General features: G+C 44.9%; 1 protein-coding gene across 1 annotated transcript in view; it reads right to left on the bottom strand.

Annotated features, from left to right (window-relative positions):
- Window positions 1–895: 895 nt before the first annotated feature.
- Window positions 896–14,413, bottom strand: part of CNIH3 (cornichon family AMPA receptor auxiliary protein 3) — a 39,528-nt gene continuing 26,010 nt past the window's right edge. Inside the window, exons 4-6 of the mRNA XM_075266504.1 lie at window positions 5,129–5,241; window positions 4,578–4,721; window positions 896–1,696 (exon numbers count right to left, since the gene is read on the bottom strand). Of these exons, the coding sequence (XP_075122605.1) occupies window positions 1,669–1,696; window positions 4,578–4,721; window positions 5,129–5,241 (285 nt within the window). The 3' untranslated portion in view covers window positions 896–1,668. The remainder of the gene's footprint in view (window positions 1,697–4,577; window positions 4,722–5,128; window positions 5,242–14,413) is intronic.

The raw sequence follows: 14,413 nt of genomic DNA on the forward strand, positions 1-14,413 counted from the left end.
TTTTAGATTTTTTTGGAGCTCCCAGTTATATTCAGCAATTTGATCTTTTCTTTAAGATTTCTGTTTGCTGGCAGTGAATATAGACATTATTTTTTTTTACAAATCTGGAGTCTGAACACTTGACGTCCAACTCGTGGTGCAAGGCCCACTTAAAGGGATTTTAGAAATTGTGGTTTATAGGCTCAGCTGATGTTGCCTTTAATAGTGGCTTTGGTTTCTTATTACTTGTTTTCTGCTCCTTTATCATTCCTAAAGACAGTGACATCACTAAAGTCTTGTGGGCCCGGGTGCAATCTTTTGTCCGAGGCCTCCTACCTCATCCCTACAGCGAATTCTTGATAGTGATGGTCTCGGGTGGTAAGGAGTTTAATCCACCTTAGTGTGGTTCGGGGAATCTGGGGGTCTTCTTGGTTTATTGGCCAGATGGAAGCTGCAATCTCAATACTAATGCAATGCTTATGGCCTCTTGGGCCCTGGTGCAACTGCACCCTCTGCACCCCCTCAATCTACGCCCCTGACTAATGACAATGTATAGATGTTAGAAATTGACAACTGGGTGTTAACATTCAACCTTGTCAATAGTTATTCACCTATATAATTTTTCTGAAATTTCCCCAATGTGGGACTATTAAAGGATTATCTTATCTTATATAGCCTGACACAGAAAACATTGACTGTACAATGTACAGGGACATTAAACAAGGAAAATGGTAACACCCAGTTGTCAATGTATTCTTACATTTCCAGGAGGGATAACAGAAGAACAAAAACTAAACATTTTACAAAATTATTATTTTATAAGAAATTCAATATTTTACTAAAATAGGCATCATTTCCGCTCCGTACCTAGGCTTCCCCTTTAAGAAGGTATGTACATTTCCAGCCGGTTCAATGAGCAGAGAGGTTGATTGGACATCCCCTTTAAGTAATGTGAATCCGCCTGTTCTCTGTGTGTCTATGGATAGCCTTACTTCTCAGTATAACTGAACACTAATCCATATACAAAATACAAATTCCCAGCCCCCGAATTTGCATTTCGGCGTATAGTATATGATAATTTCACGTCAAACTGAGAGATGACTTAACTGAACACATGCAAGGCTGAATGATGGAAAAAAATAATCCGTAATCACTTGCGACAGCTACGGCGAAGCCGGCGCCTCTCTGAAGAAATTACCTGTCCATTAGGAATCTCCATGTAGTGACATGTGAAGACTGGAATATGGAGCGGGATGATGAAATTATACAGAGAGATGTAAGCAAATTCATCCATTAGCATAGTCCCCACTGCCGAATGCAACATCGACATCAACATAAAAAAAAACCGTAAAGTATATTATTGCAATAGAGAAGACTCATGTAGAAGAAGTCAGGATACTCCATGATGGCCGCCATCTTGTAGACCATATCTCCAAGGTGACCTGATCTCCTGTTCTCCAACAATTTGTCAATAAAGTTTATTATCCAGCAGGTAATGTCGGGTATTCCTCAATGATCCCCGTTGTCCTGTAGATAAACATATAGACAATATATACCATCCAAGGTCAGGACCTTCTCAGATCTCCAGGGCCACCAGTTCTTTCCCGATGTTGGTGGACACATAGATCACATGGATCTCGAAACCAGACAAGTTCTTAATGATTTCTAATCTCCTCGATTCTTCCTCTTTTAGGAACTCATTAATGTGTATATCATACTGGAGAAACAGAGAAGACACAGTGAGATATCTCACAAGAAGGAGCCATCAATTGTATCAAGATCCTAGAAGACTGATAGCAATGTATTAAAAATAGTCAAGAGGTCTACATTGGGGTTGAGCCGATCTTGAGATTTCAGGATCGATTTTAAAATCCGATTTCCAATTATTTTCCATCCGATCCCAATCCCGATTGTGAAATTTACTCGGTCGCTGATCGGAATCCGATCTTTTCTGATCCCAATCGCTCAACTCTAGTGTACATCAATGACTAAAGATGGCCAGCCATAGATTTAAGGGATATTCCAATCTAGATATTTATAGCTATATTCACAGGGCTGACAGATACAGGTAACTGGACGTATCTCAAGAACATACAGAATGTTGGGAGAGATGGTCATGTATGTTTCGGTCCTGCCATTGACTTGTACAGGAGTTCTGATAATAGTTGAGCAATCACCCGTGGCTCTTGAGGATATAACCATAAAAGTCCAGATGGGAATGCTCCTATTTTGGGAGGAATGGATGACTAATGCAGTGGATTTAATCCCCTCTTCCCATTCAAAATACATGCATGCTCGGCGGATGAGACCATACATGTGTTTGGGGAGGTTGAGATAAATAGTGATTGACTTTAAGTGTATGGCCAGCCAATGCATCCATATTTCAAATCCATAGGCAAGCTCTGTGCCATAGGAGTACAAAGAGGTATATGGCAGGTGATACAACATGGATCTGTAAAACAGAAATGTACATGAAGCCCTATACTGATTAATTATTCTCTGGTACAAGTATGGAGTACAAGGGTGGCTCAGTGGTTAGCACTCCAACCTTGCAGCGCTGGAGTCCTGTGTTCAAATCCTGCCAAGGACAACATCTACAAGGAGTTTGTATGTTCTCCCTGTGTTTGCGTTGGTTTACTCACACACTTCAAAGACATACTGATGATGGGGGTGGGGGGCAAATAACTATGGAGTAAAAGTAATCTGTTGAAAAGCTTTCAAAGGTGCATACATGATCGGGTGATTTCACAGTTAATAGGGCTTCCTTGGACTCATTGCACTGATGTAGACGCCAGAAAGGGATTAGGGAGTCCTTAAGGAGAATCATACTCACCAATCACGTCCCAAGCTCCGTCCTGTGTGGGCTCATTACAATGATACACTGTGTGGGTCCTGGGGGCATTATACAGTGTGGGACCAGCTGACATTATACGGTGAGGGACCTGGGGACATTATATTCTGTAGGATCCTGAGACATTATATTCTGTGGGACTCGGGGACATAAAATTCTGTGGAACCTGGGGGCATTATACTGTGTTGGACCTGAAGACATTATACATTGTAGGACCTGGGGGCATTATACAGTGTAGGACCTGGGGGCATTAAACTGTCTGGGACCTGGAGACATTATACAGTGTAGGACCTGGGGACATTATACAGTGTAGGACCTGGGGACATTATACAGTGTAGGACCTGTGGGCATTATACTGTCTGGGACCTGGAGACATTATACAGTGTAGGACCTGGGGGCATTATACTGTCTGGGACCTGGAGACATTATACAGTGTAGGACCTGGGGGCATTATACTGTCTGGGACCTGGAGACATTATACAGTGTAGGACCTGGGGACATTATACTGTCTGGGACCTGGAGACATTATACAGTGTAGGACCTGGGGGCATTATACAGTGTAGGACCTGGGGGCATTATACTGTCTGGGACCTGGAGACATTATACATTGTAGGACCTGAAGACATTATACAGTGTAGGACCTGGAGACATTATACAGTGTAGGACCTGGGGGCATTATACTGTCTGGGACCTGGAGACATTATACAGGGTAGGACCTGGGGACATTATACTGTCTGGGACCTGGAGACATTATACAGTGTAGGACCTGGGGGCATTATACAGTGTAGGACCTGGGGGCATTATACTGTCTGGGACCTGAAGACATTATACAGTGTAGGACCTGGGGGCATTATACTGTCTGGGACCTGAAGACATTATACATTGTAGGACCTGGGGGCATTATACAGTGTAGGACCTGGGGGCATAATACTGTCTGGGACCTGGAGACATTATACAGTGTAGGACCTGGGGACATTATACTGTCTGGGACCTGGAGACATTATACATTGCAGGACCTGGGGGCATTATACAGTGTAGGACCTGGGGGCATTATACTGTCTGGGACCTGGAGACATTATACATTGCAGGACCTGGGGGCATTATACAGTGTAGGACCTGGGGGCATAATACTGTCTGGGACCTGGAGACATTATACAGTGTAGGACCTGGGGACATTATACTGTCTGGGACCTGGAGACATTATACATTGCAGGACCTGGGGGCATTATACAGTGTAGGACCTGGGGGCATTATACTGTCTGGGACCTGGAGACATTATACATTGCAGGACCTGGGGGCATTATACAGTGTAGGACCTGGGGGCATTATACTGTCTGGGACCTGGAGACATTATACATTGTAGGACCTGGGGGCATTATACAGTGTAGGACCTGGGGGCATTATACTGTGTGGGACGGGACCTGAAGACATTATACAGTGTAGGATCTGGTGGCATTATACTGTGTGGAACCTACAGATATTTTACTCTGTGGAACCTGGAGACATTATATTCTGTAGGACCCGGGGACAGACAACTGTGTTAGGTAACAATATACAGTGTCAGAGCAGTAAAGGGGTTTTATACTGAATGTGGGAAACTCATCTATGATAATTCCCAATCTGTGATATTGCGCATCCCCCTACACCAGAACCCCCTATGGAAAATCCTACATATACCCTTGACAGCCCCACTCCTACTGCTAGTGTCATATTCTTAACAAAAAATAACTCAAATCTTGGAATTTACCAGTATAGATAATAGAAGAAGGAAAGGAGATAGAATGCTAGCTTGCACCAGGCTTCTTTTTGACAATAACTCAAGGTGCTGGCATTCATTACTACAGGTGGATCGTACGCCAACTCCGAGCTATCTGCCGGGCAGTGGAAGTACCTGGGGATAGATAAAGATGACAAGGTAAACAATGGTGCATAGACTGTCATTACCCACAATGCAACGTGTGATTACCATTGCAAGGTATAACCTTCTCCATGCCGGTCTCCAGCTGCAGTGATGTAAGAGCGATGCCCTGAACCAATCAGATAGCTCCTCTTGCTACTCCCTCCTCCTTCTCACATACACACTTAGAGAGAGATGCTGCAGCTGCATCTCCTCTCCTCCCGGTTTTCTGATTACTGTATTTACTGACCAGCAGGTCACTGTAGAGGTTTCTGAACATTTACGGATATTCAGCAGGGGTGGAAAAGAGGAACTACAGACGTTTCAGGTATTCACATGCACTACTGATGCATGCAAAAAATGGGGGTCACTGTCATACATTGAGTGATAAAAGTTATTACCGCCAGATATGGTAGAAGAGTAATGGAGCGTTCAGCCCAAGGGTTAACCATTCTTCAGCGCATAGGAACATGATGCAGAACAGGCTGTGAATAGAATACTCCGGAAGCACCAACTGAAAAACATGAAAGTTACCAGTATATTTTATTAAAGAAATTATAGGGGCATTCCAACAATACTTATATATAGCATCTAATCTAAGGATAGGGGCCCGATGTCTGAAAGGTAGGGGCTCTTGGTACTGGGATTATCTATCTATCTATCTATCTATCTATCTATCTATCTATCTATCTATCTATCTATCCGCTAAGCAGTGTGTAATAACTCACCTGCTGAGTCAACTAGCCCTGAAAATGGATGGGGCTGGAGTGTCGGGCCCATACCCAGCTGTCACCGGCGATGACCTATGCCTGTGGGGGCTAGGCTGTGACGAGTAGGAGGGCCGCCACATTGAGTGCGGAAGCCCCGGGTGAGGGCCCGTGCGGAGCCGCCACAGATGCAGATCTTGGTGGTAGTAGCAAATATTCAAACGAGAACTTTGAAGGCTGAAGTGGAGAAGGGTTCCATGTGAACAGCAGTTAAACATGGGTCAGTCGGTCCTAAGAGATAGACGGGTGTCGTTTGGAAGGGACGGGCAATGACCTCCGTTGCCCTCATCCAATCGAAAGGGAGTCAGGTTCAGATCCCCAAACCCGGAGCGGCTGAGATGGGTGCCCGTCACAGGACGTCCAGTGCAGCAACAAGACCGATCCCGGAGAATCTATCTAGCTAGCTAGCTAGCTAGCTATCAAGAGAACAACGATCCTATATTGTCATTGAGCCTGGTTAAACCTGTCCTGCAAAAATTGGTGACGTGAAGGCAAGTCATGTCCAGTGTCAGACTGTCCCACCAGAGTATTAGAGGTTTCTCCAGTCCAGGCTTTAACACAATAATGGTACAGAAGAAGACACCCAAATTTCCAGGGTACCAAGGTCTATTTTCTAGGGGTTGTTAGAGGGTACGCCCCTAGAATAATTTTCTAATATCACCAAGGGATCTCCTTTAAACAAAGGTGAACCCTGAGAAGAGAGACTGCGCTGGACCTGTATATTGTAAAATATTATACTTTATTGTAGACACTTCACTGTGTGCTAATGAAGTGTCTACAATAAAGTATAACATTTTACTATATACAGGTCCAGCGCAGTCTCTCTCCTCAGGGTTAACCTTTGTTTAAAGGAGATCCCTTGGTCACAGTAGTGTATTAGTACTTCCCCTTGGGGATGTTTGAAGAACTGCTGCTATCTAGTACCTGATCCTCCTTTGGTAACACCATCTACTCATATAAGATCAGCTCAGTGCTCAGATATTGTGTATAGACCTAGAATAATTTTGTCTGGGGAACCCAAGGAACCTCATTCGACACTAGTCATGTCCATTGTTTACTATGGAGTTTAAGGAAACAGTCTCACTCGTGTGGTGTACAAAGCTCTTCTGTCCTGAAATAGGTGGCGGTCCCAATGCAATGACCAGAACAAAGGGCATACCCAAGGGTTATGATATACCTATAATATAATACCTATCTGACAATACTAGGAGGGCTATTGATCTAATCGACGTTGCGTCGCGCTCTGAGTCGGAGCTGTTGGTACTCAGTTTAGACGCGGAAAAGGCGTTTGATCGCCTGGGCTGGCCCTTTCTCTTTGAGACTCTTTCGTCTTATGGCTTTCGGGGACCCTTTTTGTCGGCCATTCGGAGCCTCTACTCATCCCCCTCTGCTACGATTAAGCTTCCTCATGCTTCCTCCCCTCCGTTTCGCCTGTATAACGGTACTAGACAGGGTTGCCCGCTATCACCTCTCCTCTTTGTCCTCTGCATTGAGCCCTTGGCGGCGGCCATTCGGCTGTGCCCTGATGTTTCTGGGGTTCGAGTCCGTGACAAAGAGTTTAAGTTTTCTTTGTTTGCGGATGATATTCTCCTTACCCTTACTAATCTTCACGTTTCCCTTCCCAATCTTCATGCTATTCTTACCAAATTTGGCCGTTTATCTGGTTACAAGGTTAATACTTCTAAGACTGAGGCGCTCCCCATCCGCGTTCACCCCTCTACCTTGGCTGGCCTTCAGGCCTCCTTTCCGTATACGTGGAGGTCCTCCTCCTTAAAATACTTAGGCATACATCTGACTGGGTCTTTCTCTCAATTGTATCAGGCGAATTTCCCTCCACTTTATAGGCATGTTCAGGCCCTTCTTATCAGGTGGCGGGGTCTGCCTTTGTCCCATTTTGGTCGCATAGCTGCGGTTAAGATGACCGTGCTGCCTAAATTGCTATATTTGTTTGAGACCCTCCCGATTCCTGTTCCTCTTAAGGATCTTCGGGCGCTACAGGGCTCGCTTCTTCGGTTTGTGTGGGCCGGAGGGAGACATAGGCTTTCGCGACATCTGATGATGACTCCGAAGTCGAGGGGAGGGCTTTCTTTTCCTGACCTGGTGTTATATTATTGGGCTGCTCAGCTACGTAGGATTCCGGCCTGGTCTGCTCTTCATGCCTATTCTAAGTGGATGGAGATTGAGAAGCTGTGGTTGGCTCCGCATCATCCTGCTTCATTGATATGGTCTAATCCATATTCGCCCCCTAGACCTAGCTTGTTGGGTCCCATGGCACTTACCAGGGATGTCTGGCGCTCCTGTTTGTCCCGTTTCCCTATTTCTTCCCCCAGCTCGTCTATGACGCCCTTCCTTCTACACTCCCACTTTCCGCCTGGACTCACTGGGCCTGTGGCGGGCCCTTGGTTGAAGGCGGGCCTCTTTCGGCTCGCTGATATTATTGATCATAGGACTCGTTCTTTGCTGTCTTTTGCCGAATTGCGATCCCGCTTTGGCCTTCCTGGGTCCAGTGAGTTCACATATATTCAGATTTCCCACCTTGCTTCTTTTATCTTTCGGGGTCCTGTGGCACCTGTCCCTACGTCGTTTGAGAGAATTTGTAAAGCTAGCACTGGAACTAGAGGACTGGTTTCCGATATATATCGCTTTTTATCTGACCCCTCACCTGATATCCCGCCTGCACACTCGTATATGACACGATGGGAGGTCTATCTGGGTCAACCTATCTCGACAGAAGAATGGTCCCTTATCTGGAGCAGGGGTTTCAGGACCTCGAATTGTGTGACTCATAAAGAAAACTTCTTTAAAATGTTGATGCATTGGTACCACACGCCGGCTCTCCTCCATTCCTTTGATAGCTCTATTCCGGATTGCTGTTGGAGATGTGGTGCACGCCCTGCACACATCTTTCATCTGTTTTGGTCTTGTCCCTCCCTGCTCCCTTACTGGACTCAGGTTCAGGACCTTTTGTGCCGGGTTCTCGGCATTTGCCTCCCTCTATCCCCTAAAACCTATCTCCTTAATCTCCCTCCACTGAAACTGCGCAAGCCGGCCCTGCGACTTTTTCTGTTTCTTCTCACTTCTGCCCGGTGTTTGATTGCTAAATATTGGCGTCAGTCAGCACCCCCATCCCTGGAGGAGTTATACTGCAGGATCAGGAATGCGCGCTCCCTGGAATACCTAACAGCCGTGCTTAACGATGAGGAGGAGCGGTTTCACGCCGTTTGGGACCTGTGGGACTCGTTCTGGGCCACCCAGCCTCTGTAATTCCACCGCCTTCTGGAACTTCTGTTTTTTTCTCCCTCCCTTTCCCCAGCCTTGTCTTGTCTGGTTTGTGTTTGTCTTCCCTGTCTCCCCTTTTTCTTTTTGTTTCTACCTAGTTTACCATTTGTAATTTCGTCATTTTCTATTGTACTGTTCTTTGTGATCTCCTCTGGCTTGGTAGACATGTTGTGTTTCTTTATTGTTACAAATTTTCATAAATAAACAATTTTTTTTAAAAAAAATATATAATACCTATCTATAATCAACTGTCTGTCAAAGTTTTTGAGAGCCCCAAAATGTCCAGGTCACCTTGAGAAACTGAAATTGTCTCCTACATAGATGCATTTTTATTCCATGATGTCACCTCCTAGATGGAGTACGCTAGTTGCCCAGGATTAAAATAGCAATGTGCAGGCAGCGATGTTATAGCTGTTCATTAGAGTGATGAGATACTTACAGCAGTCGCCTACATTGTACCGGTGCTATTATGTATAATACATAAGGCCGCCACCTTAGACGGGGGGAAGTTTGTGGGAGTCAGAAGATGCTGGATTGGAATTTCAAAAGTTAACACCTTAATTCTGCTAGAATTAGCAATGTAAAGGGGTACGTCAAGTTACCTTCTATCCAGCGGTGGCACATGTACATTGCTGCTCCATGCAATTCTACAAAACTGCCGAAAAGTAGCAAAGTACAGTGCTCAGCCATCTACAACAGTTCTTCCTGGTCATGGTCTTACTGCTTGAAGGACTGCAGGACAAGGGATCTTTAAGGGTTCCAGAATTCAGTCACCTACCTATCAAGCAGTTATCCCCTATCCAGTGGGCCCATGTCATGTACACAGTGTGACAGCACCAGGCGGAAGCAGAAGCTCCGTGCTTCAGTCTGGTTTTTACTTTGGTAGAGCAGGAAGCCATAGGCTTCCTGCCCTACCACTTTCTGACTTAGGCCAGAAACCGTTTTAAGCCTAGGCCTGTGTGCAGAGCTCTGTACACTACATATAGCTTCCTGTTTGTAGTGTTGGCACCTGGAACAGCAGTTCTGCAAAGTTGCATCTGGCTGTATATTTCCTATATGGCTTCAGGTGGCCGAAATAGCTGATTGGCTCTAACCCCCGACTGACCTGACACTGATAATCTGTCGTATTTTGGTGTGTCATGGACAACCCCTTTAAAAATTCTAATCCCACCCCTGGATGTATTCACACAGGCTTGTCGTAGTTTACTCCAGGTGAATGGCTGCAAATTGAAACCTACTGAAGTACATTGAGAGTAAGTGATACAGCCAATCTCTAGCCATTACATATGGGACACTGGCCTAGAGGTCTCGCCACAGGCCGCAGAGTCAATAAAATATTTAGCATTCACTCAGGCATTTAATACAGAGATTTAATGATCGGATAAAAAATAAATGCACAATAAAAGCCGACAGTGTGACCTTTCCCTCCTCGCTTTTCTAGTTGCTTAAGCAATTAGTTGAGTAAATCGTGACCTTTAAGAACTCGCAGTACGATGACTCCCGCAGCCGGTGGGGAGCTTGGAAAGAGGCCTAATACACTGGTGACATGGCCGTGCACCAAAGATATGTGCAGAGAGATATACACTGTATGGGAATAGGATAGGAAGGATGAGAAGATGTGACCTTAAAGGGAAAGGATCCTCAAATGCTGTGCTGTGAACACTGGGGGATGGGGCAGCAGTTACCCAATTATAACAGACGAAGTACAATGAAAGGTAAAACCTCAGTGCTGTTCTATATAGAGGTGTTATCTTCTATTGTAATCCTGAAGTGACTGCTGCAAAGAAAACCACCGCAGAACTGTCAAGTGTCGGTCTATTAGTGAGAAAATGATGGATATAGGACTTTTTTTTAAATAAAAATATAGATTGTGACATAAAAAATTAAAAATAAAACAAAAACTTCTTTAAAAAATTGGCTTAAAAGTAGGTCATTTTTGGTGACATGTTCCCTTTAAAGGCATAATAGTTACATATCTGTTGTAGGTAAGTATAGGGACGTAACTTCTGGGGTAGCAGCGGTAGCGGCTGCCACAGGGCCCGGGACATTAGGGGCCCAGCAACAGCCGCTACTGCTGCGTTTTTTTATATTTTTTTAATGGGCTGTTACCGGCTGGAGTAACTGCAGCCAGTAACGGGCCCTATTTACTTACCGATCCTGGCAGCTGGGATCGATAAGTGATGCCGCGGGCCCCACAAACTATATTATTATACTCGGGGGTCTTTTCAGACCCCCGAGTATAATGATTGGAGGCCCAGGAGAGGTAAGGGAACATATAGTAGGCTTCAGGCCTACTTGTGTGATGTCTCAGACGTCACATGACCGGGGCCTGCACAGATGGTGCAGGGATAGGTAAGTAACAGTGGGTTTTTTATGTTTGTATCCCTCCTGGGTCTCTGATTATTATACTCTGAGGTCTGAAAGGACCCCAGAGTATAATAATTGTTCATGGGTGTCCACACTGGGACATAATACTGGGTGAAGGGGACACAATGGGGTATAATACTTTGTGCAGGGCCCACTATGGGGTATAATACTGTGTGCAGGGGCCACTATGGGGTATAATACTGTGTGCAGGGGCCACTATGGGGTATAATACTGTGTGCAGGGGCCACTATGGGGTATAATACTGTGTGCAGGGGCCACTATGGGGCATAATACTGTGTGCAGGGGCCAGTATGGGACATAATACTGTGTGCAGAGGCCACTATGGGGGATAATACTGTGTGCAGGGGCCACTATGGGGCATAATACTGTGTGCAGGGGCCACCATGGGGCATAATACTGTGTGCAGGGACCACTATGGGGCATAAAACTGTGTGCAGGGGCCACTATGGGGCATAATACTGTGTGCAGGGGCCACTATGGGGCATAATAGTGCACGCAGGAATGGGGGGGGGGGTCGGTCGGGGTCTTCGGTGTCAGTCAGGGAGGGGCCATGTCAAGAGTTTGCCATGGGTCCCCGCCATTCCTAGTTACGCCACTGGGTAAGTACTGTATATTCTCCATAGCAGTCTCATTGTCCTATCCTTGGTAGATAATGGGTTAATGTGACTACCACTGCCGTCTGTAAATCACATCCTCGCATATCAACACCACGCACTGTGCCACCTACAATCTATAAAGGATTACCTACCTGGCACAAACCTGCTCTTCCTACAGAACTCATGAAATATTTATGGCTTTGTCAAAAGTTGTGACACATCTTGCGGGCAGCCAGCGATGGAGACTTTACATCACAAGAGCTTCACAAAAATATGGCCATGAATAAAACATGTACCTCCGGCAAGGCAGAATTAATTACTGCCGCCACTTTAAATAGAATATTAGCTATATGCGTCATGTCCTTATGGGGGGTAATATGCAATCATTGGGGGACTCAAAGGGACATTACCTAAAATTGAATGTCATTTACAAAGTATTAGTAGTTTAGGTAGGGAATGAGGGCACTCCGCAGAGAGACGATTGTCTCAACAGAGCAAACAACATGGAGGGCGAGGAAAGCAAGCTTGTCACTTCTTGTAAAAGTCAAGAAGAACCTTCTAGAAGATCTACAAGGTGGTGTAAAAGTTTTAGGCAAAGGTGTCAAAATAAGGCTGCAACGTATGAATGCTTTCAGGAATAGAAGGGTTAATAGTATAAAGTATAAAGAAGTCTAAATCCCGTTCATAACGCCATATAGTGCCCCCCTACACTACCAAACAAAACCCTATTGTACCATGCAGTGGCCTATAAGTGTCTTACAGTGCCCTACAAGTGTCTCACACAGTGATGGTAAGTGTCAGACACTGCTTCATGATCCATCACCTCCTCCAAATCCATCTCTTTGCATCCTTTAATAGCCACCCATATGCTGATTCTGGCACAGTTGGATTTTTTTCTCTAGTCCCCACCGTTCCTGAGCAATCAGTGATGATTTTCTGTACCCAATATACTAAGTAGGCTCTCTACTGTGAGGTGGGCAGTCCTGACCTGGAGCAAAGAGTCAGGTACCCGCATACCTGACAGAGCCTTATGGTGCTGAAGTTAATAACACTGATTGCTCAGGAATGGTGGGGGCTAGAAAAAAAAATTCCAACTGTGCTCGAATCAGTGGAGGGGCAGCTATTAAATGATGCTAAGAGATTGAGATGGTGGAGGTGTGAAAGGTCCCCCTTGAAGGGGTTTTCAGGGAGTTAAATATTGATGACCTAGTCTTAGAAGGCTGTGGGCTATTGTCACCAGAATACTGTGGTCTCAAACAGCTGGTCAGTGTGGGTCCTAGATGTCAGACCCCCAAACCTATTACATATTGATGACCTATCATATGGAGTATTGGTGACAGGTAAGTATTGATGACGTGTTTGGCTACCGTACTTGTTAGATTGCAACTAACTTATATACAGTAGGAGATACTCAAACCTATATACAATAGGAGATCGTCCAACCTATATACAGTAGTAGATACTCGAACCTATATACTGTAGGAGACACTGAAACCCATATACAGTAGGAGATATTCCAACCTATATACAGTAGGAGGAAGTCCAACATATATACAGTAGGAGATGCTCCAACCTATATACAGTAGGAGATACTCCAACCTATATACAGTAGGAGGAAGTCCAACATATATACAGTAGGAGATAATCTACAGTAGGAGATACTCCAACCTATACACAGTAGGAGATGCTCCAACCTATATACAGTAGGAGATACTCCAACCTATATAAAGTAGGAGATACTCCAACCTATTTTCAGTAGTACAACATATTCCGGAAACTTCTTGTCCAAAAGAAGATGTTATTGAAACTTGTAAGGTAGCTAAGAAAGAACCAACTCTGGCTCTCCTGTATACACCGCCCTGTAAGTCCTCATCCAATTAAATATTAAATATAACACGAGGTATAATAGAAAACAACCGCCAGCACGTCTTATATTTGTCTCGCTCCTTGTTACTGTAACGAGACGGATGCCACTGATTCTGGGATAATTTCCAGCCATTGTTCCGGGCGCAGAGTCCTCAGCTGGAGGTTTGTAAGTTTCCTATGGTGTCTTATTGTTATGAGTGATGGGACTGACATGATTACTTCTCTACCGTCCTTGTCGTCTTCAGCAGTAATTACAAGACACTTGTACTGCGCAAATTTAATATCTTTAAACAGGTTTTTTTCTTATTTTACTTTGTGCAAGATTTAAATGGACTCTCCATTTTTATGTAAGTAAAGCTTAACACAAACTTGTACACAATTTATTGTGAATATCTCCACTGCAATTGCCATTAGGAAACTTTGGTGCCCACGGCCAAAACCTGCCCTGTGTTTCTCTAAGGGGCAGTTCACACGCGCATTCAGGCAAGTATACACGTGTCAGAGCGTGGCATTTCAAAACAGATCCCATTCATTTCAATGTGTGCCGGCATACGCGCGATACACATTGAAATCAATGGGAGGCTTTGTTCCCCATTGATTTCAATGGCCTGCGTCCCAGGTCACGTGATGTGAATACGTCATTAAAGAAGGCCGACACCACCGAGGACTGCAGCGGAGCGGGAGATAGGTAAGTGACAGTGGTTTTTTTATATTTGTATCCCCCTGGTATCCGATTATTATACTCTGGGGTCTGAAAAGACCCCAGAGTATAATAATTGTTCATTATGGG

This window comes from Leptodactylus fuscus, chromosome 3, assembly GCF_031893055.1.
Source record: "Leptodactylus fuscus isolate aLepFus1 chromosome 3, aLepFus1.hap2, whole genome shotgun sequence".
Classification (NCBI taxonomy): domain Eukaryota; kingdom Metazoa; phylum Chordata; class Amphibia; order Anura; family Leptodactylidae; genus Leptodactylus; species Leptodactylus fuscus.